This window comes from Pecten maximus, chromosome 16 (assembly GCF_902652985.1).
Source record: "Pecten maximus chromosome 16, xPecMax1.1, whole genome shotgun sequence".
NCBI lineage: Eukaryota > Metazoa > Mollusca > Bivalvia > Pectinida > Pectinidae > Pecten > Pecten maximus.
The window spans coordinates 36,578,458-36,604,956 of record NC_047030.1 but is presented as its reverse complement, the minus strand read 5'-3'; the positions used below and the strand labels follow the sequence as shown (position 1 = coordinate 36,604,956).

At 36.1% G+C, this 26,499-nt stretch overlaps 3 protein-coding genes and 1 long non-coding RNA gene across 7 annotated transcripts in view; 3 read left to right on the top strand and 1 right to left on the bottom strand.

The window, feature by feature from the left end:
* LOC117314740 overlaps nucleotides 1-26,499 on the top strand; it is a gene marked incomplete in the record, with an annotated part of 896,274 nt that overhangs the window by 238,091 nt on the left and 631,684 nt on the right.
* Nucleotides 1-26,499, bottom strand: part of LOC117314739 — a 439,277-nt gene that overhangs the window by 114,937 nt on the left and 297,841 nt on the right. The gene's annotated exons all lie outside the window — the stretch shown is intronic.
* On the top strand, nucleotides 6,290-8,294 carry LOC117314774. Its single transcript, XR_004529592.1, has 3 exons — nucleotides 6,290-6,457; nucleotides 7,251-7,367; nucleotides 8,175-8,294. It is a non-coding gene; the product is annotated as an uncharacterized LOC117314774 (long non-coding RNA).
* LOC117314762 lies at nucleotides 18,630-19,523 on the top strand. Its single transcript, XM_033868868.1, has 2 exons — nucleotides 18,630-19,187; nucleotides 19,384-19,523. Exons 1-2 carry the CDS (start codon nucleotides 18,794-18,796, stop codon nucleotides 19,485-19,487), a joined length of 498 nt encoding a protein of 165 aa, XP_033724759.1. The 5' UTR covers nucleotides 18,630-18,793; the 3' UTR covers nucleotides 19,488-19,523.

Sequence of the window (26,499 nt, the reverse complement as noted above, 5' to 3'; positions counted from 1 at the left end):
ACCCTAATTTGTTATGGCCATTAAATGGAAAATGTAATGGGCATTACATGAAGTTACCAATAAATAATTGCCATTACAGTGTGATCATAATTTGTTGTGGTCATTAAATGGAAAATGTAATGGGCATTACATGAAGTTACCAATAAGTAATTGCCATTACATTGTGCTCATAATTTGTTATGGTCATTAAATGGAAAATGTAATGGGCATTACATGAAGTTACCAATAAGTAATGGCCATTACATTGTGACCCTAATTTGTTATGGCCATTAAATGGAAAATGTAATGGGCATTACATGAAGTTACCAATAAATAATTGCCATTACAGTGTGATCATAATTTGTTGTGGCCATTAAATGGAAAATGTTATGGGAGTACATAACATCCACAGTTAGTAATGGCCATAACATTATGATGTCTCCACTCTAATGGCCATTACAAACAGAATAAAGGCCATTAAGAAAAATACAAAACATGAAGTAATGGCCATTATTTTGTTAATGACCATTACAAAGAAAATATTAATAGGAAAGTAATTGAAATTTAGAAAAATAATGCCCATTACATTACTTAACTCCAGGTTTGTCCCAAAAATGGAAACGAGAAATAATGGCCAATTTTAATGGAATCAGTGTTTTTAATGGTTTTGTAATGGGTTTGTAATAGATTTGTAATGACTTTGCTGGGCAGTAGTGTATTACCAAATCCCCTTTATAAATTGTGATTATTTATTTCCAATTTCAAGAAAAAAGTTTTAAAAGATTTCCAAAGAGACAAAAAAAGGTCTTGGTTGTTAACTTATATCCAGGTAATATAAACAGGTTGCTAAAAATGATTCAAAGAAAGAATAAGTGAAAAAGTACTGTAGTTAAAAACTGTGTATTATGCTGAAGATATATATTACTGCAGTAGTAATATATTGACTTTATGTTGCAGATGAAATTGTGGCATTGAAGCGACTTAAGATGGAAAAAGAAAAAGAGGGTTTCCCTATCACTAGTCTGCGAGAGATCAACACTCTCCTAAAGGCTCAACACATGAATATTGTTACTGTCAGGGTAAGAAGTTACTGTCGGTAAAAAGATGTGACACCAAAAATGATTTCTTTTTGTATAAATTTATCCTGTGATAAACCCATGGCAAAGATACATAAAGTGTGAACTCTTAAGTAGTATCAATACAGGGGACACAGCCTTGTGGAAACACGATGTCCCAGAAGGTAGAGAGATGTAGCAATCCAGACGAATCTGCCGTGGATACATATGTATACACGAGGTCTCACGATACATATGTATACACGAGGTCTCACGATACACATGTATACACGAGGTCTCACGATACACATGTATACACGAGGTCTCACGATACACATGTGTACACGAGGTCTCACGATACACATGTATACACGAGGTCTCACGATACACATGTGTACACGAGGTCTCACGATACACATGTGTACACGAGGTCTCACGATACACATGTGTACACGAGGTCTCACGATACACATGTGTACACGAGGTCTCACGATACACATGTGTACACGAGGTCTCACGATACACATGTGTACACGAGGTCTCACGATACACATGTGTACACGAGGTCTCACGATACACATGTGTACACGAGGTCTCACGATACACATGTGTACACGAGGTCTCACGATACACATGTGTACACGAGGTCTCACGATACACATGTGTACACGAGGTCTCACGATACATATGTATACACGAGGTCTCACGATACACATGTGTACACGAGGTCTCACGATACATGTGTACACGAGGTCTCACGATACATATGTGTACACGAGGTCTCACGATACATATGTATACACGAGGTCTCACGATACATATGTGTACACGAGGTCTCACGATACATATGTATACACGAGGTCTCACGATACACATGTATACACGAGGTCTCACGATACATATGTATACACGAGGTCTCACCAGAAATCCAGGTAATGTGTGTGTAAAAATGGTGATCCCAACATGGAGATTCATTCATAATCCGATTTATTTGAGAGAGTTGTTGACATGTTACGTCTGTAGGGTAGCTGTCATCAACAACCTTATGTAGTTTGTATGCTTAACGGAGTAAAATGCAAAAAAAATTTGCACTGCTTATTTTATTTCTGAAAATATATCATCATTCTTCTAAAAGCCAAGGGACTACATGTGTAAAAAAATAAATAAACTTTGAACTCAAAGAATTCATGCTCTTTTGAATGCAATGAAATTGTATGCGTTTCCACACTGCAATAAATTTGGATGGGGTTAATTCCAGACACTGGCTTACTGATAGATAAATATAGAATGCAGTCACAGAGAATTCTGCTGCAGAATTTTTAGCTCACCTGGACCGAAGGTCCGGTGAGCTTATGTCATGGCGCAGCGTCCGTCGTCCGTCCGTCCGTCCGTCCGTCCGTCCGTCGTCCGTCCGTCAACATTTGCTTCAAATCACTACTAGTCAAAAAGTTCTTATTGGATTTTGACCAAATTTGGCCAGAAACATCCTTGGCAGAAGGGGAACAGATTTTGCATAAATGGTGACTCTGACCCCCGAGGGGCCAAAGGGGCGGGGCCCAATAGGGGAAATAGAGGTAATTCCTTTAAATCGCTACTAGTCATAAAGTTATGAATGGATTTGAACCCAATTTGGTGAGAAACTTCCTTTGGGGAAGGGGAACATATTTTGCATAAATGGTGGCTCTGACCCCCGAGGGGCCAAAGGAGCGGGGCCCAATATGGGAAATAGAGGTAATTCCTTTAAATCGCTACTAGTCATAAAGTTATGAATGGATTTGAACCCAATTTGGTGAGAAACTTCCTTTTGGGAAGGGGAACATATTTTGCATAAATGGTGGCTCTGACCCCCGAGGGGCCAAAGGGGCGGGGCCCAATATGGGAAATAGAGGTAATTCCTTTAAATCGCTACTAGTTATTAAGTTATGAATGGATTTGAACCCAATTTGGTCTGAAACATCCTTGGGGGAAGGGGAACAGATTTTGCATAAATGGTGACTCTGACCCCCGAGGGGCCAAAGGGGCTGGGCTCAATAGGGGAAATAGAGGTAATTCCTTTAAATCGCTACTAGTCATAAAGTTATGAATGGATTTGAACCCAATTTGGTCTGAAACATCCTTGGGGGAAGGGGAACAGATTTTGCATAAATGGTGACTCTGACCCCTGAGGGGCCAAAGGGGTGGGGCCCAATAGGGGAAATAGAGGTAATTCCTTTAAATCGCTACTAGTCATTAAGTTATGAATGGATTTGAGCCAAATTTAGTCAGAAATGTCCTTGGGGGGAAGGGGAACAGATTTTGCATAAATGGTGACTCTGACCCTCGAGGGGCCAAAGGGGCAGGGCCCAATATGGGAAATAGAGGTAATTCCTTTAAATCGCTACTAGTCATTAAGTTATGAATGGATTTGAACCCAATTTGGTGAGAAACATCCTTGGGGGAAGTGGAACAGATTTTGCATAAATGGTGGCTCTGACCCCCAAGGGGCCAAAGGGGCGGGGCCCAATATGGGAAATGGAGGTAATTCATTTAAATCGCTACTAGTTATTAAGTTATGAATGGATTTGAACCCAATTTGGTCTGAAACATCCTTGGGGGAAGGGGAACAGATTTTGCATAAATGGTGACTCTGACCCCCGAGGGGCCAAAGGGGCTGGGCCCAATATGGGAAATGGAGGTAATTCATTTAAATCGCTACTAGTTATTAAGTTATGAATGGATTTGAACCCAAAATGGTCAGAAACTTCCTTTGGGGAAGGGGAACAGATTTTGCATAAATGGTGACTCTGACCCCCGAGGGGCCAAAGGGGCGGGGCCCAATAGGGGAAATAGAGGTAATTCCTTGAAATCGCTACTAGTCATAAAGTTATGAATGGATTTAACCCAATTTGGTGAGAAACATCCTGGCAGAAGGGGAACAGATTTTGCATAAATGGTGGCTCTGACCCCAAAGGGGCCAAAGGGGCGGGGCCCAATACAGGAAATAGAGGTAATTCCTTTGAATCGCTACTAGTCATAAAGTTATGAATGGATTTGAACCCAATTTGGTCAGAAACATGCTTGGGGGGAGGGGAACAGATTTTGCATAAATGGTGACTCTGACCCCCGAGGGGCCCAATAGGGGAAATAGAGGTAATTCCTTTAAATCGCTACTAGTTATTAAGTTATGAATGGATTTGAACCCAATTTGGTCAGAAACATCCTTGGAGGAAGGGGAACAGATTTTGCATAAATGGTGACTCTGACCCCAAAGGGGCCAAAGGGGCGGGGCCCCATAGGGGAAATAGAGGTAATTCCTTTAAATTGCTACTAGTAATAAAGTGATGAATGCATGCTCTAAAAACAATTCTTGAGGACTTTCATACCTTAGATAGTCTGGACTTCATTAATCTTTATAGCAGTTCCGATTCCCACACTATAACCATATATAGCATTGTTTGAGATTTACAAATAAAACAAATTGAATATGAACATTATTTTGACATTTGGTCTAATTCAACCAGGTGAGCGATACAGGCCCCATGGGCCTCTTGTTTATAAATTAGAATATATGTATTTTTAATGTGGCATTTTGTGTTTGCAGGAGATTGTAGTCGGCAGCAATATTGACAAAATATATTTAGTCATGGACTATGTAGAGCATAATCTGAAAAGTCTGATGGAGACAATGAAACAGCCATTCCTTGTTGGTGAGTCTAATACAAGATCTTATTGATTTTCTTGCCAAACATGATACTAAATTTTTGCCTCCTTTAGAAGATGCAGGATTGGCATATAGTGTTGCCCATGTCCCTGTCCTGGCATGTCCTGTCCTGATTTAACCTAAACACTTAATTAGCAACTTTATTCTATGACAGATTTTGGTCAATCTTTATACAAAGGTCAAGTATGAGTATCATTCAGACGTTTTTGTTTTTTAGGGTGTCGAGGTCAAGGTCACACTTGCTATATAAATAATTTTCACATGGCAGTGGGGTCATTAATGTCGTACAGACATTTTCTGTTCTCAGAAATATATTAATACTTAATCTATAAGACCCTACTTTGATATACATGTACAGCTAAATGTTGACTAAACCTTTCGAATCAGGAAAGAGATTTTGGACATTTTTTATAGACTATTTGTTTTGAAAAACAAGAAGTTTTTGTCCCTACCTATTCCAGCAAAAAAAATACCATACAGGACTTCAGAAAAAAAATTAAGAATTTCTTTGTGTCTTTGGTGCCGAAGAAAATGTGTCGGATCACTTAATCTGCTAGTTCCTGTTTGGCAAACTGGATCATTCATCGGGATCTCAAGACATCTAATCTTCTTCTCAGTCACATAGGCATACTCATGGTACTGTAACTTACTAAAATGTCACCAATGCTTATAGCAATTTTGTTTATCCTTCGCTTTTACCGTCTGTCTGTTCGTCTGTCACGCTTTATTCTGTGCAAAAAACATCAACAGATTTTCTTTAAACTTATTAACTAGATTAAATGCCTTATGGGCTTAGCCAAGTTCAATAGTAACTTTTATATATTTATTCGGAGCCCCACTCGATTTGCTCTCTTCTTAGAAGAGAAGCCTTCTAAGAAGATCGCATTCTGTTATATGTAAATCGAGTAAACCGGGAGAATATAACCCAAAATAAACAAGATTTTAAGTTTTCTCAAACACTATGACACGAACACGTGCATGTATGTGTCATATATCCTTCTCTAGTGAAACTCATCACTCACACACTTAAAACATGGTCTAGGTCAGAGTTGTATGGCTGCAAAGTTTGATGATGACTTAATTGAAGATTAGGAAAACATGCGCTTTGAAATATTTTGATCAAATTTTAGGGTGAAAAACATTTTGGTGGATTTTAAGTATACTGCAAGAATCACTTGAGAAATCAAATTAATAACTTGTACTTTTGCATTCATCTTCATTGAACGATGTACTTTACTTTATAAAATGTTTAGCTTATTACTGGTATTAAAATTTTATTCTCAGAATGTCTGGTTGTTTTGAGATTTGGTCCTTTTGATAAGTTAAAGATATTGAGACATAATTTCACAGACTAGTTTGTTTTCTAAGATTATCTCCCTTTATACCTAATGAGCTGGTAACCAGGTAACCACCAATAGTTAAGACTGATTTGATGAATTGTGCATAAATGGGCCGTAAAACAATCACTAAAATTGCTTGTCAAAATGTCATAATAAAAATTATACAAATGATCGGTGAGTTCTAACTAATTAATCAAAAAATCATTTGAGCCATTACAGATTGGATTTTAGATACAAGGTAAAAATAACAGTTTGTTTTCTTTCTTCTTTTATAGATTGGTGACTTTGGTCTTGCCCGGGAATATGGATCACCTCTTAAACAATACACACCAATAGTTGTCACGTTATGGTACAGAGCGCCCGAACTTTTACTAGGGTGTAAGGTAAGTATTGTACAATTATGTATAATAATACAAGGCGTTTTTACAGTTTCACACTAGATTTTGACTGGAACTAGATGGTTGATCAGTTAAGGTTGATTTGTATGCAAACAAACATTTTAAAATACTCATTAACAAAATCTATGAGCATAGTCTTCACCAAGTAAGAAAATATATGATTCTGTAAGAAAATAGAAAGAATTGTTCATCTATCTGTGTCAAACCTCTTATATAAGTTACTTTCTTCAATTTCCACATTTTTAGCAGTAACCTAGCTACTTGATGTATAACTACCATCCTATATATAGCGATCATTGTTGTGGCGGTATAACAAAAGTTTAGGTCAATTCTTGTAAAATTTTATGCCAACTGCAGAATTCCAGAAATAAAGAAATTCTATTCATGCTGGGTACAGCGATAGAAATGTGTTCTGACTGGCCGAGATTATTACCTAGCTGTGGCGGTATAACAAGGGTTTACTCTATTTTACAGGAAGATGCCACAGTGATAGACACGTGATCAGTGGGTTGTATAATTGCCAAGATAATTACCAAGTTGTGGCAGTATAACAAGGGGTTACTCTATTTTACAGGAATATGCCACAGCGATAGACTCATGATCTGTCGGTTACATAATTGCCAAGATAATTACCAAATTGTGGCGGTATAACAAGGGTTTACTCTATTTTACAGGAATATGCCACAGTGATAGACACGTGATCAGTGGGTTGTATATATATTTGCCAAGATAATTACCAAATTGTGGCAGTATAACAAGGGTTTACTCTATTTTACAGGAATATGCCACAGCAATAGACATGTGGTCAGTCGGTTGTATATTTGCCGAATTCCTGATGATGAAAGCGCTTTGGCCAGGGAAGTCCGAGATCGATGAATTGAATAGAATATTTAAGGTAAAGAGTTCTTTATTGGTATCTAGCATAAATTTTTACGTCTTTTATTGTACAATAAATATGCTTTCCTACCCTTAGATATAGAAGTCAAAATGAATACATCTAATACGTCTAATGAGAAACCTTACGAATTTCTCACTTATAATGCTAATGATAATGATACGCTTTAATGACATAGCAGGTCTTTTCCTCACTGGCTTGGGATGGTGTCTTTTGTCTCTTTTTGTGAAGAAAATTGGTGAATTGGAAAAGATTTTTTCAAAAGTAAACAGAAAATTTTGGGAATTTTGCTTTAAAATGAAATAATTCCAATTGAGAATGGGGCCCATTAACGGCCCCAAAAAGCCCCCAGAAAAAGCCCTGCATAGATAACTATGCATACTCAGACAAGTTCATAAACTATGTACCGGCGATCAGGGATGCCTAAAGTGTTGTTATGTAGGAGTTGACTGAGGATAGCTACAAAGAAATGTCAAACTCTGGATCGGGAGATCCATTAGCTAAATAAATAAATTTTGTAATTTTCCAAATTGGATTTCAAAAGAATGTCAATCACACTTGTATATTCTGCATTCTGCATTTATACAAATGAAATAAAATGTGGCATGTAGGTTATTAGAAGATATTGGAGAAATTTCTGCTGTTAGGGGTGTTCCTATAACGTAAGAGGCCGCTGGTCGGCTCTTTTTCTATCGGATATGATTGTCAAAAGTATCTCGCCGTGTAAAAACTTCTAACATTGTTGGAGTACTGTTAGGGGTAGAAACTGAGAGGTTACAATAAGACATTGTCTGCATTTCCACACAGGACCTGGGAACTCCTAACGAGAAAATCTGGCCAGGTGTCGGCGAGTTACCAGGAATGAAGAAGTGTACGTTCACAGATTATCCCTACAACACCATACGACAGAAGTTTGGTTCTTACTTCAAAGATGTGGGATTTGACCTCCTTAACAGGTAGGTAGTCTTATATGGAAGTGAAAAAAATATACATATGTTATGTATACCTTAATTCTCCCATTAACCCAGAAAGCCTACACATACACTTGACTCTAATGGGCTTATTGCTGGACAATGAAATCACACTTGGTAGCATATTCACTGAACTGTGATAGACATAGATGGGCTTATTATCAGGCGTGGACTTATTGCTGGATAAATATGATATACAGTATTTATTCTGTAATTTGTCGGAAAAGACCTACACAACTCTTGAGTCAAAGAAAAAGTTTGGCTTATTTAAGGAGAATTAATTTCACTCTTCTTAACTGTAAATATATTGTACATAATAGTAGGTGAAATACATCTGAATATATAATGAGATTTTACTAGTGGGGTGACACCTAAAGGAGTGTCACAGAAAGAATGAAGTGTAGTAAGGGGCGATAACTCTGAGCATGAAAGACATAAATACAAATAAATTTCCTTCCTTTAGCATTAATACCTTCACTAGACTTGCACTTATTTACCTCACTTCCACTAAATTTCCTCATTTGCACTTATAAAAATTCATACTGGCGTGAGGAAATTGAAAGTTATGGGGTTACCAGTGCAATAATTCTCACCCATTCTACAGGTTTTTGGAATATGACACTTTAATTGATTATGAGACATCAATTCGCATCTATCCAAGTATAAGTTCAGGGTCTCTGGTGTGTTGTTCAATGAGGTACTCATCTCTTATACCAATATATACCTCCGATACAGTGATATATAACTGGTACCTCCTATATAATAATAATTCTCAAAATTCTACAGTTTTCTAACTTTTCTGTAATATGATACTTTAATTGATTATGAGACATCAATTGGCATCAATCCAAGCATAAGTTCTGGGCCTTTTGTCTGTTGTTAAATGAGGTAGTCACCAACTACCACAAGGAGACCCAGCCTCAAAATGATCCTGACTGAACCGTGGTGATAAAACAAACAAACAAACAAACCTATGTTCAGCAAATCAGCTTAGCAACAGATTTACTTGCGGTATTCTAATCCATAAATAGTGACATATGCCATCAAAGATTAAGAAATGTCATGCATATTATATAATATGATGTCAAAATCAGGGTTCTAGTGTGTTGTTCAATGAGGTAGTCACCAACTACTACAAGGAGCCCAAGTCTCAAAATGATCTTGCATGACTGAACCATATGTGTGGTATTAAAACCAGCAAACAAACCAAACTAAGTTCAGCTCAGGAACAAATGCACTTGCAGTATTCTAAGTTTTAAAAATGTCATGCATCATTTGAGGTAAAATTCATCCAGATCAATAAGGGTAAAGTGGTCTTGCCCAAAGACACAACTACAACAGCACATACCGGCCTGATTGTCAGCTTCCCTTTTCTTCTGCAGGATAACTGCTCAAACTTTTCTATACTTCTTCTATAAATATAATATTAATCAACTTGGTGTACTTGGTTTAACATCCTATTAACAACCAAGGTCATTTAAGGATGTGCCAGGTTAAGAGGTGGAGGAAAGCCGGAGTACCAGGAGAAACATTACCGGCCTATGATCAGTACCAGTTAACTTCCCCACGTAGGTTACAAACTAGCAACCCAGAGGTGGAGGGCTAGTGATAGTGTCATGTCATATCTTAACCACTCGGCCACCGCGACCCCTCAATAATAAATAATTAATAAACCATATTACAGTGAAAATTGTGGAAAATTTGTTTCTTAATATCTGAATGGCTTGAAATTGAGAGAATAGTTCTACAAAATGAAATGAAAACCATATTTTATGCAAAGTCTCAAAAATATTTAATGATTTTTTTTTAAGTAGAACATAGAGGGTAATTAGTTGTGGTCTAAGGCTTGCAATTACACTAACTGTTTAAAACTTTTTAATTCTTATTTGTCACAGTTGCAATTGTAAAATATGTGAAAATTCAATAAAATTGTGTTATTCCAATATCAAAATATCTGATATTGAGAGAATAGTTCTACAATATGAAATTAAAACCAAATTTTATGTAAAGTTTCAAAATTCTGAATTTGTTACTTCAGCAGAATATAGAAGGAACTTAACTGCGGTCTTTGGCCAACAATTTAGAACACCCTTTCCAATGTAAATATTTGCATATGGTGGTGTTGGCCTAAAAAAGGAGACATATAATTAAACTATTTACATATTCACTAGTCCCTGTGTTACAGTATTTTACCTGTGTGGAGATGACATTATGAAGAAGACTATTTTGTTGAATGGTTATCATTAAAATTATGGTCATTGTTTGAATCTGTCGAATAATTTTCTATAATACCTTTATACAAGTAAAGTTTAAATTCAAAAGATATTAAAAAAAAAATACATATGGTTCCCTAACATTGTGCAACACAATAAATACATAATAGTTCAAAAAACATAAGTATAAATTTGTCAGAATTGGTTTCTTGCACATTTTCTTTGGTATAGGTAAGCGAAAGGTTGAAATATGTTGAAATGGTATTTAAAGCAAAGACATTTCGAAATTTGCTAATTGCAACCTGTGTGCAGATGAAATTTTGGAGAAAAACTATTTTGTAAAATAGTGATAATAAAATATTGGTAATTCTTTAATTTTTTAATACTTTAATTTCTTTAATAAGTTGAAACAGATTAAAAATTCAAAAGATAAATTAGTTAATTAACTTAATTAATGTGATAAAACAATTGACATAGTTTTAAAATTTGTCAGAACAGGTTTCTCGCACATGGTTTTCTTAGTTTGGCACATGTAAGCAAAGAGTTGAAATATGTTGATGTGGAATTGATAATAAAGCAATTTATAGATATCTCAAAATTTACTCTATTTTGTAAAATTGTGATAGCTAAAACCTGGTAGCTCTTTGATTTTGTTAAATAATTTTCCATCTCAAACCTATTTTGTAATAAGCTGAAATTAATTTAATTTCAAAAGATAAAAATAAATACATGACATCTTCCTACACACCCAAAGCAGAGACATATCAACACACCCACACACACATATATATATATGTCTCTGCCCAAAGCAACATAATTTTTAGTTAATGCAACATAATAATTTACAATATTTTAGCTTAAATTTATCAGAACAGCTTTCTTGCATTTTGTTTTCTTTGGTGCATAAAAGTTTATTTGGTGCATTAAAGTCAAATGCTTTAATATATTTGAAAACTTATATCATTTATTTATTAATGCAAAATATGATATAATTTGACACTGTCCTAGGGACCATCCCAATAAAGGGCAGGTCATGATCAGAGACTTTAATTTCAAAATTTAAAACATTAGAAATATAAATTTCACAAAAAAATGAAAAAAAAACAACTTCTATTACCTACTGAATTGTTAAATATACTGCTAGTGTGGACTTAAGTACATGCACAGTAGTTCCTTGAAAGTTCGTGTCATCGTAAGCTAATATTACGAGATATGATTCTGGAAACGTCGTTGCTCCTCAACATAAACAAATATCAGCTGATCAAGACATCAAAGCATCAACTAACGACACAGTAATTTCATCAAAAAAAACCAAACAGTTAATATATTAGATATTACCTATCTAAACGTCACCTGTCTCAAAAACGTTAATTAGCACGTAACATTTACACTAGGCCTACTGGAAGCCTTACGACTCCGTACGACTTCGAGTTTAGATTTGTTTTGTCGAAAAGTTTTGAACGCTGGTCTGGGTTGACGATGAATACTGATCCTGGAAAGCAACAAATATGGTCATAATAGAACAACTGTAACCTCCAATGTCACTTTTAATATGACATAATATTATAAAGTCCTGGTCCCGACGGGAAAATGTAATACAACTCACTTAGAATGCAGCTAAAGCCTGGAGTTGAACGAGTAAGCGGCGTGAAGTCCCCGGTGTTATTCCATCCGGAACTCATCGGGGAATCATTTTAGTGATAATACCCGATGAGTTCAGGATGGCGTTATCTATAGTTTTCCTTTAATTTTGCGGACAAGACGACCAAACCAAGTGCGTTTATAATTTCTATTCCGTATAAACTTCATATGGCAATTTTTACGGACCTGTTGATGTTAATGCAGGCTTTAAAAGACATCATCAAGATGACTCGCACAGAACAAATATAAAACCAGTTGATCTGTAATGATTTTAATGCTAATAAGTATATATGCCGACCCGGTCCATCTGTTCAACCTTGCTAAACGGAAAGAAAACACCTGGCCTTGCGTCATCAAAAACATGCAGCCTATTTATAGGAAATTACCCCAGTCGAAATACTGAGACGGTCGAAAAAATAGGCCATTCTCAAAACAATTTTGTGGCCATTCTGCTAAAGATATCGAAAAAGTAAACAGACTGTTTTCTTCAAGAAACATTTGTCTCTTTTTACGACCGTTGTTTATATCTCTGGATTTTTTCCTGAATTTTGAGGACAATTTAAACAGAACCTCTCAGCCAAAATGTCGATTTTGGCATGTTTGACCCAAAATATCTCACAAAAGCGATTTTCCACTGGGATACCAGATACACCCAGACCTAGATCGAGCCGAGTTTTACAATGGCTCAAATTACCAACCGAATTGTATGTGCCATTTTTTCTGTCCTCAAATCGCTATTATATCCGGCAAAATAGGCGAATTAGCTCGTATTATCATTATGTTCCGTAAGGAACGATAACTCTAATGAGTTATCGCCCCTTGCTACACTTCATTCTTTACTTTCTGTGATTTTGTGGGTTCTCAGAGTCCACAAATTCAAATGTCCATCAATCAATATATTGTTAAAAATTTGCCACAAAGGTATTTTCATAATTGTTCCATGCAAGTTAAGATATTGGTACTGCATGGGTGGAAGTCATTAAAAATAAGACTGATTGAATATGAGTGGTTCAGTCCATACCCAGGAAGTTTGTGCTTCTCAGGATGCTGAGATCACAAACCCTCATAATGGTGAGGTAGCCACCAACTACTACAATAAGTTCACAGAATAATTGTTGTTGTAATAACCCAGCATACAAATAAAATATATTGATCACAAAACTGGAGTCATACACATTACAGCAAACTTAATTATTTTTGGGGAACTTTTTTGGCATTGTCATGCCAACAACATTTTTCTACGGTTTAATTTTGCATTTTACAGTCATAAAGCATTGATTGTATCGGTACAACTATTTTTAGCTCACCTGAGCCGAAGGCTCATGTGAGCTTTTGCTATGGGGTATCATCCGGCGTCCCTTAACTTTTTTTAACCGAGAGTGTTGAAATTTGCATTGAATGATTAGTTAGAAGGTCCTGACTAGATATTTGTATTCATTAAGTGAAAATAAAATTCAAGATGGCTGCCATGATCGCCATTTTTGAAATTATGTTTTTCCTTATAACTCCAATATTATTTGCTTCGTAGTAAGAAGACTTTCTAGGAATGTTCTAGTGACATTTCTAACTAAGAGGTGTTGTTTCAAAAATTCATTGAATTTACAAGATGGCCACCACAGCAATTATCATCTGATGAGCTATGGAAAAGTACTTTATTTCTTGTTTGTGAACAAGATATCTAATGGAACATCATTTAGAGTTGATTTTCAATAACAAGGTTCAGATAGTGATGATAAAGAGACGAGTTTAATTTGGAGTATGTATAATGAGTGGTTGATCTTTAATTAATTTAATTGTATTGTTTGTACCTGCATGTCTGTATACACTGTATATATCTTCAGTGTGAACATTGTCGCTAGGGGTCCATAATGGGGGAACTGGCAGCTGACTAGCTTGGCTGCTAACAGCACCAACTGTATATATCTTCAGTGTGAACATTGCTGCTAGGGGGTTCTGTAGAATTTTTTCTTTGTTTAAGATAACTAGGCTTTTGAATTTTTAGCCCACCATCATCAGATGGTGGGCTATTCAAATCGCCCTGCGTCCGTGGTCCGTGGTCCGTGGTCCGTCCCTCCGACCGTCCGTAAACAATTCTTGTTATCGCTATTTCTCAGAAAGCACTGAAGGGATCTTTCTCAAAATTCATATGTAGGTTCCCCTTGGTGCCTAGTTATGCATATTGCGTTTTGAGACCAATCGGAAAACAACATGGCCGACAGGCAGCCTTCTTGGATTTTGACAATTGAAGTTTGTTATCGCTATTTCTGAGAAAGTACTGAATGGATCTTTCTCAAATTTCATATGAAGGTTCCCCTTGGTGCTTAGTTATGCATATTGCGTTTTGAGACCAATCTGATAACAACATGGCCGACAGGCAGCCATCTTGGATGTTTCCAAGCCCGTTCCCTTGGCTGTGGTTTCGCTAGATAATAGATAGGGACAGTGGGAATCTCGTTAAACCCTGTGAATAGAAACATTTCTGTTGTGTTTAAAAATACATAATATATGTAATTTAAATTTATGTATTAAGTAAGATAAATAATCGTAGTGATCTCCGTCTACCATTCTGGTACATGTAGATGTATCACCAGGCTGTCAAAAACATCACGAATACTTTCGAGACAAAATGACAGTACTTAAATGGCAAAAATTAACAGGTCATACATGTTCCATGAATGAAACAATTGTAATGCAGCACGTATTTATAAAAGCGACCATCTTCTATCATAATTATACCCCCGCAACGAAGTAAGGGGGGGGGGGGTACTGGAATCAGGTTGTCTGTCCGTCCGTCCGTCCGTCTGTCTGTAGACAAATTTTGTCGGGACAACTCCTCCTAAACCGATGGGCACACAAATATAGAGGACCATATGTAAATGTACATGCCACTTTCTTTTCTTTCAAAATTATGGTTGTTATGGCAACTTGTCACTATAAACAGGTTTTCCGATAAGAACCATAACTTTAAGTTTGTCCGGACAACTCCTAAACTAAATGGCCAATTTCAATGAAACTTCACACAAATATAGAGGACCATGTGTAGATGTGCATGCCACTTTCTTTTCTTTCAAAATTATGGTTGCTATGGCAACTGGTCACTATAAACAGGTTTTCTGATAAGAACCATAACTTTAAGGTTGTCCAGACAACTCCTCCTAAACCGAAGGGCTGATTTCAATGAAACTTCACACAAATATTGAGGAGCATGTTTATATGTGCATGCCACTTTTTTTTTTAATTATGGTTGCTATGGCAACTGGTCACTATATTACTGGGTCAGGGTTTTCCCTGTCATTTTGATTTAGGGAGTCCGTGGGACTCCTCAATTTTAAAACTGGGAGTCCCAGCAGAAATTCAGGAGTCTCATTTGTTTACTTTGTGAAATTGTCATGTGTACTGAACAATGAATGTTGTAAAAAAAGTTAACGCTACAGCTACCAAAGAAACCGATCGTTTGCTGCATGGTAACAAACTTTGTCTACATCATAGTTGTTTAGACGCTTTGATTAGCTGAAAGACTTTTACCATTTCAAACTCGAGGAAGACTCAGATTTACCCTGATAATAAATGGACCTATTCATAGCTATTTCCAGGCCTAGATTTGTAAATACATTGATTAATACCAGCGAGAAATGAACGGGCACAATACCGACAAAAAGTGATGTTTTAGCTATGTGTTTATGTAGTTTGATTAGATGTTTGTCTATTTAGTATTGCGTCCCATGTATGGACGCAAATACATTTTTTTTGCGAGTCCTTCAAGATTTTTTTGCGTCCTAGACGCAGAAAACCTGCATCCGTGAAAACCCTGCTGGGTTATCTTAATAAGCCTCTAATTAACAGTTCCAATTCACCATTGACTTGTGTAGATTGCGAGGGTATTAGTCAGCCATCCTGGCGACAGTTCTATTTTTTAAATTTTTTTCCTATATCTTTTCATATAAAACTAGTTATTCCGTAATATTTATAACCCCATTGTTAGCCGTGCGGTTTGTATCGTACATTTGTGCGCACGATGTCTGCATGGTGTGCTCACAATGTTTTTGGAACGTTGTGCAATCACACAACTGTATATTATCTATAGCATGCAACATTGGAACTGAACATGTGTCATTGCATAATGATGACAAAACAGTTAACACAATAAAAGTGTAAGAAAGCGACTGACCTACATATTTTCCATCGCAGGGTCAGCTCCACACAAATGTAAAAAATCCAGAAATCCAAAGAAATCGCAATAATAAACATGCACACAAGCCTTCAACACAGGTCATTGTAAACACTGTTTAAAAATCTTTTTAAAAGTAATAAAACAATGCAGTGCACAGGGACCGGTAGAAAAGTTCCTGAGGTGGCATGCCCGGTTTGTCTGGATTATGATAATTGTCAGTGTATGTAATTGTGTTTTATACTACAAGGTTTTGTTATTTTTATGCATGTAAACTTTTATAACACAGGGACATGTACCAATGTTTCTAGAGAGAGATGCTTGTCTATAAGTAGATACTACATGTTTAATTAAATTAAACCACAGGCACAGGAACCTGTACAAATGCAACTTGGGAGAGACAGCTTGCCTAGTCTACTGTTATTTATCATTTATTTTATATGCTATAATAGGTAATAGTATTATAGTATTACAGTGGTCACCCTCTTATGAGACCACCTATGGGACAGGCATCATGCGGTCTTATTATGGGGGTGGTCTTTGTTGAGAGTTTTGTCGTCTGAGTGATGTCGGTGAAGTCAATGATAACACAAGCTAGGACATATTACATTATATACATAGACGATTCATTAATTATGTTATGTTAAAATGTGTTTTTCAATGTTCTCCTTTGTTTACGTGTAACAGTCAATCTATATCTCAAATAATTAGCAAAAAACGTTAATAGCCACGCTTGAGTGCAGGATCCACTAAATCACCCCCTCATCCCATAAAATCGAGTGGACCTGAATTGGATTTTAGCTGTATTATAACGTAACTATAATACAGCTAAAATCCTGTTCATGTCCACTAAATCCAATTCAGGTCCGCTGTGTTTGTCAGTTCGAATAGTATCGAGCTTTATGATTTTTTTTTGTACAGAAATATAGTATTTTACTATGAAATAACATCTCTTCCTGCATTATGCACAAAAAATATTATACAAACTTAGCTATAATACAGCTAAAATCCTGTTCAGGTCCACTCGATCCCATTCAGGTCCACCATGTTTGTCTTGGATTAGCGACTCATTTATCGAGCTTTAAAAAACATCATTCAAATTTGATTTTTCAAATGAAAATTGTGTTTCGACATGTAATAACACACATTCTTGCATAAAACAGTGAGAAATAAAACATTTATAATCAATAAACACTTTTAAACCCTTTTCAGGTCCATTCATGTCTTTAGGAGGACCCATTTATCACGTTGTCTAGCTACTTACTGTACGTTGTACGTACAATTTAATAATAGCTTTTAATTTGGATACATCGTGTAAAGGTACCACAATAAAATAAATTTGTGAAAATCACAACAAACCATTTGTCTACAAACGGTAGGAGAAATTATCTTGTTTGTAAAAACATCGGTGGACAAAACAGCTCCCCAGCTGGCTATCGCAGCCACAACCTGTCTATTCAATATGTCAAATTTTACCTTGGTCCATGAATTTCAATGACCTGGACGTTGCACGGTTTTATTATTAATTATTCTATAATTTTAATGTCTTAACAAAACGTTGCTAAAATCTTGGTCATTCACGAGAGGGATACTAAAGTACTTTTCACATTTTGGGGACATGATTGATTGGTCGTTAATCGGGTTAGCGGGGTAGTCATTTAGAAGGGGTACTTTGTTGTTGGAAAATGTCAGCAAATGCGAAACTTGGTCGCATACAGGGAGGGGTCGTTCTTTAGAGTGGTCGTAAAAGGGGGTGACCACTGAATAGTATGGGAGGCATTATACAATATCTACTCATGGAGACATTGTCACAGGTCCCTGTGCTGAAAGTGGTATACTGTTATCTCAAATGAACAGTTTACAAGTATAAGTGACAGTTATGTGCACATGTTGATATGTAAACAAGAGTGACCTGATCAGAATATTGAAATAACGATGTCACTCTTATCTTACAGATTATGCATCGACCAAAGTTTAGAATTCGAGATGACGGAGTGCTGGTTTCGAACTACACAGCAGAAGCCATGTAGATGTTTGGTGCGAGGAGACCCCGAGTCTGGAGTAAACACCCTCATGTCCTAGAAGCCGAGGCAAAAGAATCTATCAAAGAGAAGGGGGAAAATGTTGAGGGTGCTGGACAGGTCTTGGCGGAGACAACACTCCAGTTTAGCCATTTTCAGGGTCAGACTTTCCGTTCGGTTTGTGAAAATGCCCTGAGCTATGCCGGCTGGGTCGTGGACGATTCAAGGAATGGGCAAGAGACTCCAAATTGCAGTAACCTCACAGTTATTGTTGATATTTACCCCATTTCTACCCCATGAAAAATACATACATATACATACAATCAACACGATAAAAACATATCTCTTATTTGTCATTCACAGGTTTGTTTGCAAAGATATCTTCAGCTATTTCCAGAGAGAAGAAAAAATCATGGACCATAAGATGAAGGAGAGGCAGAGGCGTGTGGCCCGATCTCGACAAAGAGCACCGGCATCTACCATAAGGTCACCTTCCCCATGGTCACCAGGTCTAGCCCCAAGGTTACCTTCACCAGGGAGGAGCTCCCAGACAGCTGCTCTGGCAGCGCTTGTTAACACAACTAATTTGTCACTCGGGGCATTGCGATCTAAGATTAGACGCATCACATCTCCAGACAAGTCAACCTGCTCACCATGCATCCCCAAGCAACAGGTTCCAAACCAGGCGATGCCGTTAGCCTCGGTCCACCATGTGGAACCAACACATTCTGATAAGTCAAAGGATTCAATTGATGCTGGCAGTTTACTCTCGGCCATTGGACAGCTGGAGACTGACCAGACAAATGGTAATAAATGTTTTTTAGCATTAAATTCTGCAATGTCACCAGGAAGGCTATGTCCAGTAACAAGCCCATGTCCAGTAATAAGCCCACCCCTGTAACAGCAGGAACACACTGTTAATGCTTTTATCTGGGAACAAGCCCACTCTCTATATTGTTCAGAGTTTACATTACTTACAGAGATGTTTTCATTTGATTTCAGTGGAACTATTACCCTGGGAAAAGACAGTCCACAGCAAATCAACCCATATTCCCTCCGAAGGCAAGTCGAAATTATCATCATGCATGATACCCAATATTTTGTAGGAAATCAAACCAGATCCCCAGGAAACCAATGCAGCCACAACCACGTCAGAGTCAAAGATCCAGCCAGTTGAGGTAAACATTAACACACTGACCCAGTGATTAGTATAAGAACCTGAAGGTAGACATTTTTTTTTAAATTATGACAAAATTCTAACGACTTCTTCTCATTAACCTAGAGGCCCAGGGACTTGATATTGGGCCTGTAGCATGCTGGGGTGAAGGGCTACAAAGTTTGTTCAAATAAATGACCTTGATCTTCATTCAATGTCACATGGGCCAAATAGGCTATAATCTTCAAACGACTTCTCAATATCCAAGAGACCCAGGGAATTGATATTGGGCCTGTAGCATGATGGGGCAAAGGGCTACCAATTTTGTTCAAATAAATGACCTTGACCTAATTTCAAGGTCACAGGGGTGAAATCGGCTTAAATCTGTAAACAATAATTTTGCGATAGCCAAGAGCCTCCAAGACCTGATATTAGGCCAATAGAATGCTGGAATGAAGGACTAGAACATTTTTAATATGAATAAAACTAGCTTACAATGATATTTGAATAAAGAGGTAATCAACATAGTATCTTTAGAAATGACCTCAATCAACTTTGAAGTTGCTGTAGAGCCAGGTGAGCGATACAGGCCCATTGGGCCCCTTGTTGTTGATAATAAGATCTAGACTGCAAATGTGTCATTTGAATACATGCATCCACTTATTCAGCTTGCATTCAATTTAAAAGAGACATCACGGTAAAAACGTTGCAATTTTCACTGAATGTTCACGTTTTGTTCCTTTCCAGTTATGTTTCTGTGCTGTTCCAATGTTCACAGTCAATCCATATGTCCAGACTGACCACTCGATTTAGTTGGGAATCCCCCTCTAAATTTAGCGCGGAAATTATCTTTAAATCATTACGTGACTGTTTTGAAATTGTGGCAACACAAACAAACACAAGATAGTTTACAAGGCGATATCTATATTCCATCTGGGTTAGTTGGATAACGATATTATACAGTGGTTTAAATGTTAAATAACACATTCTGTATATATTACGGCACACATATTTTCATATATAATAGTGACAGTAGCGATATACTGGTACAGACTGTGTAAATATTACCGAGCTTGTGGAACTATTAGCGAGTTTGTGTTAATATTACCGAGATTGTCATGACCTACTATCAAACAATCAAGCAGAATACGAGCGGCGTCCGTATTACTGCTGTTTTCATGTTTGAACTGTTACAATCTATTGGACTGCTTCCCAAGTTTAATTCTAGGATTGTGGTTGACCCATTTTCCTATTATTCTCTTCATTGCGGAAGCTGTTATCGTTTCCAACCGCAGTCGATTCACATTGGAAGCCATTTTTGTTTCCATGTGTTTTAGTTTGTTGTGCGCACGCGTTTATCGTATATGTCACAAAATTTGGATATTCAGAGTGATAACCTTTTAATAATTGATGTTTTTATGTGCATACATCATCAAATTCGAATGGTTATTGTTCAGAAGGTTATTTTTTTTAAAAGCTATACCTAATAATATGATAGGAAATACAAAATAAATATTGGTTTACCGTGAGATCCCTTTAACTTTGTTTCATTTTTTAAAGGAACATTAATGTTCGGTTATTGTGATCAAGAACTGGACTGAGAAATATAACCATATATGGTAGCCACATTCACCAATACGCCATCTACTGTCTGTTTCAATGAAATATGGCTGCCCCCATTGCCTTACGCTTCAAATAACTTACTTGCAAAAACATCTTCGTTTTATATAGTAGTTTTACCGAAAAGGTTGAAATGTATTCAGTAGGTGTTTTCAAGATGCATACGATTTGAGAAATGCATAACGCTAGCGAAATGTGAAGACTAAATGAACCTGAACTTTGCGATAACTCCGGTCCAGGTCAATATATTTATGTAAACAACTATTGCGCAGGCGCATTCGTCTCCGGATGTTTAGAAAGTTTTGCTCTTCCGTGTTCTTTCCAAAACGGCTGACATTATAGCATAGGTCTGCAAATTTGTCCGCGATTTACTTAAATGTGTAATATATATATTCTAGAATGTTACATCATTATCAACTAGGTGTGTATTTCTATAATTTAGAGAAAGAAATATATCAATGACGGCATACGAGACGATACATTGTATCATACTTTACTGTAGTTACTGTACGTGTTTGCGAGAAAGAACTGTACATATGTATAGGCTTACAATTAGGTGGTATTTGTGGTCAGGGTGACTGGTCATAGCGTTAAAATTGTCATCGATTTCCATATACCATTTTCCTTTGACGAAAATGACCCAATAAATCAAATGCAAATGATAATATCTTGCTATGTGCACGGGATTGCTTGTTGTAGGCGATACTTGGAACGTATTTACTGTTGTAAGGGAGGTAACTGCAAGATTTACGGAAATGAAAAATAAACCAATTTGATTGGTCGATTCTTCCTTCACTTTGGCATGGGGTTTACAATCGAAGTGACAGATAACTACGGCAATATTCAGATGATATCAACAATAACATTTTTGGATACGTGTGGTTGACAGTTGTTGTCATGTTTAAAATGAACAATTATATAGCTTGTTTTTATTTCGGCAAAGACGAGAATATTTACTGAAACGGACCACACGTGAAGCAGACTTGGAAATACCGAAACGAAGAAAAATCGGGCTTAATGTAATATAAATTGGCATTATTTTCAGAGGATTGACCAAAATATATGTTCTGCAATGCCTGATTGTATCATATATAAAATATTAGAGGTTTATTTGACCGAATTTTAAATTAATTATTCATTTGCGAATCGCGGCCCGATTGTCGTTGGAGTTGAATTACCGAAATGGCCGATAGTCGACCCAAAATCGATATTTTTACGAGAATTTTTGTTTTCTTTTACCTGAAAGTATTTTGAAATAATTTGCAAAATACAGAATTCACGACCAAATTTTCGATTGCGACGAACTTCTGTGACGGTGTTAAGTTCATGTTAAGTTATATCTGATTAAAATCAGCTGTTACATGGCTACGTTTACTATGCACTACGTCTACTAGGTATTTTTTTTAAAGACGGAAATCCGGATTATCTAAAAACAAATGCAAAAATACTTGTGATATTCACTTAATTTGATATTCATTCGTTAATTGTTATCTGTAGTTTGATAACTTCTGATATATTGTGATTGATACTCTATATAATATTGCTGTGGAACTTGTGTTATTTTTCAAACAAATTCATTTTAATAATTTGTTAATTTAGAATTTTCATCAAGTCATAATCAAGACTTGAAATTCTCACTACACCATACTTCAAACACAGAGTAATCGATGAATTGATAAACTGAAAATTTAAGTCAAGCAAATGAGTTAATATTTACCTTAAATATTTTTTCAATATACAACAAATGTTCAGATGACTATTTGTGCCATGCTGTTGCAAGATTTCAGTTACAATTCTAAAATTGAATTAGTATGTAAATATATGTTATCCTGTCAATATCCACAAAGCGAGTGTAGTCTATTGTACTCAAAGTCATGCCAGTAGATAGCGGTACATATACTTACTGCTTACATCTAGTGCTTACTTGTGTGAACTATTAATCAATAACAAAATGGTTCATATATTTCTATATATGACTTCACAAATTATGTGGTGTCTGAAGATCTGAATGAAGTGAATAAACGATGTATTAACTTATTTTTATGAAATATTCAAGTCACAGATCATTCTCTTTTTTAAAATATTGCTTTCAGGTCCATTTTGGTAATTAAAATATGACAGCAATCAGGCCTCGAATGGCGAATGATTACAAACATTTTAAATACGTCTCGGTCAAATAAACCCCTAATATTTTACATATGGTTAATTTTGACATTGGAGAACATATAATTGTGTCCATTCTCTAATATAAGCACTGGTAGAAAGTACAGAATAGAGCTTGATAAATATATAATCAAAATTACTAATTACCCCGGTAAATATAACATTTTACGTAAACCTCTCATGACTGATGGTGAACTTAAACTTGCAAATCTCCTGTGTCATTCCAATTTTGATATGTGTAAATATATACACGAACGGTATATATATAGATATAGATATGGAATGATTCACAAATTTGCATACAGTTATGGAATCTTATAACACCCCGAAAACTGTTCTCTCCACATAAAGGATGTGATTTGTGCAATTACATTGCTGAACTGTGTGTGGTTCACTATGATTGGATGGTCAACATTGGAAAGGGACAATAAATAGGGAATGTGTCATCCCATCGAATGGACTGTAACCTTTATCAGTTTGAAGTTGAAAATGAAGCTTGAAGTTTTCTTTTCCTGTTTGCTGAATTATTTGATGAAGATAGTCTTTATATGGTTGTTATTCTTTATCACATTGTGTACAATGCTGTAATTATACCAGAAGTATATCTTCTCATATAAAGATTTATTAACATCAAATGATTCCTGAACAAAAGGAGTCAAGTTTTTTGTTTTGAAGTACCATACATGCTTGAGTACAGTTTCAATAGGATACATTCCTAATCCGGGCCTTGATTAGTAGCTCTGGTTTTGGTTTTCAGTAGTTCTTTATGTGTGTTTCATCATATTAAGTTGAAATATGCTAAACTAACGATGGAACTAGCCTAAATTTAGTGCATATTAGAAGTTGGCATCAATAAGGTCGCAGAGTCCTGGCTGTATTATAACTGATGATGGCTTCCCGAAAGAAAGAAGACATATTTTATTTTCATCCATCCAAGATAGATCAATAAACTTCCAATTTCAATCAGGACCTTACAGAAATATGCATGTGTTCAATCATATCAGAACAGCTGCAAACATTTCAAATAATTTGCAATTAATTCCTAAACCAATATCAGTAAATTTATCGACTTTAAACTTAGAAGATTACTGATTTTGCATTAAACAATAATGTTCGTTTACAATACTTCCAGTACTTTGATTAACTGTATATCTGCATTTTGCATTGACCGCTACATTGACCAATCATGTACTTCATCCTGACCAGAAACGCCACCTGTCATGTCATATCCGGGGCCAAAACAAAATTAGACGGCTATGCCGAAAAAAACTTCGGCTGTGTATATCTTGGATTTTATCTTTAGTTGTAGTTATATATAATTACTTGGTCTTGAACAGCTTGTTCTGTTAATAGACCTATTTGTCGTTCAGTTAATTTTTTTTCAATGTTTACAAGCAGCTTTATACTGATTCAGGAGTATATCAATAATCTTCCACACGCATTAAAGAAATAGGGAAAGAACTAAACTTAGTTATTGTAAAGTTGTCAGCCAATATATATGTTATACATATTGTCTTGAATATATATAGAATAGGAATAGCAGGGCCAGATTAAGACATTTCATCTGATATAAAGTCCAATTTTGAATTTCTTATAATATGACCTCAGACCCTGACGTTTCTCAGGGCCTTTGGCCCTTTGATCAATTATTATAGTAGGGAAATAGAAATGAACATCTAGGATGAGAAGGCATGCCATAGCAAATATTGCAAAATTAGGTCACCGAGACCTACTTTTTCAATAGTTATATTAGGGCAACAGAAATGGACATCTAGGATGGGAAAGGCATGCCAATAACAAATATTGCAAAATTAGGTCACTCCGACCTACTTTTTCAGTTATTATATTTAGAAATGGACACTTAAGATGAAAGAAGCATGTCGATAACAAATATTGCAAAATTAGGTCACTGTGACCTACTTTTTTCAGTAATTATGCCAGGGCAATAGAAATGGACACCTAGGATGAGAAAGGCATGCAGGTAGCAAATATTGCAAAATTAAGTCACTGTGACCTACTTTTTCAATAATTACATTAGGGCAATAGAAATGGACATCTAGGATGAGAAAGGAATGCCGATAGCAAATATTGCAAAATTAGGTCGCTGTGACCTATTTTTCAGTTATTTTATTAGGGCAATAGAAATGGACACTTAAGATGAAAGAGGTATGTCGGTAACAAATATTGCAAAATTAGGTCACCCTGACCTACTTTTTTCAATTATGGTAGGGCAATAGAAATGGACATCTAGGATGAAAAGGCATGCCAATAGCAAATATGGCAAAATTAGGTCACTGTGACCTTTTTCAATAATTATATTAGGGCAACAGAAATGGACATCTTGGATAAATGCATGCTGATAACTGATACATTCTGTATTGCAAAATTAGGTCACTGTTACCTACTTTTTCAATAATTATATTAGGCAATTATTTTGTCTAGATTGCCTCAATAAGTTGACAATATACTGTAATGTCATTACTTCTTCAACTCCATATGCATATGTATATCGAAATATTGCAAACATGCCATTCGACATTTTGATGATGATGAAAATTATGAAAACAAAAACTTGATGAATTTTGTTGAAGCTTCCTGTGGATGATCGGCATCGGACACAGATGGATTTCCATTGTGTTTGAAATAACTACATCATTCAAGATATCCACCATTTTTTTGCCATCTCCAGAATCACATTCTCAAGAAATTTTAACCTTACATTCTTTGAGATAGACCTTGGTAATATACTGCCCACCAGCCATGCGGCTATCAGCCTCTAGTTGGTTCGTAGGGGATGTAAAAAAAAATGATATGGGGCTATAATCACAGCAGGTGAGCGTTTAGGCCTATAGGCCTCTTGTTTCATTATGCGACAAGATTTGGAAAAATTGGATCATATGATATAAGGAAATTGTTTCATCTTGTCCATTCTTCAATATATTTTTAGCATATAAAAGCCTACAAGCTATGTGGCCATTGGCTTCTTGTTTTTCACTGTAAAGCATTTACTGAAATGAAATTGTGGAAATAATTTTGTTTGTCTTGCAATTGGATTTCAAACAAAAATACAAAAGTAAAATTCAGCTCTAATCAACAATTTCCATATTTTCACGATTGAAAAGGTTGTTGGAAAATTGGTAAAAAAACACTGCATTCCATGAGACAAGTATCATTCCCTG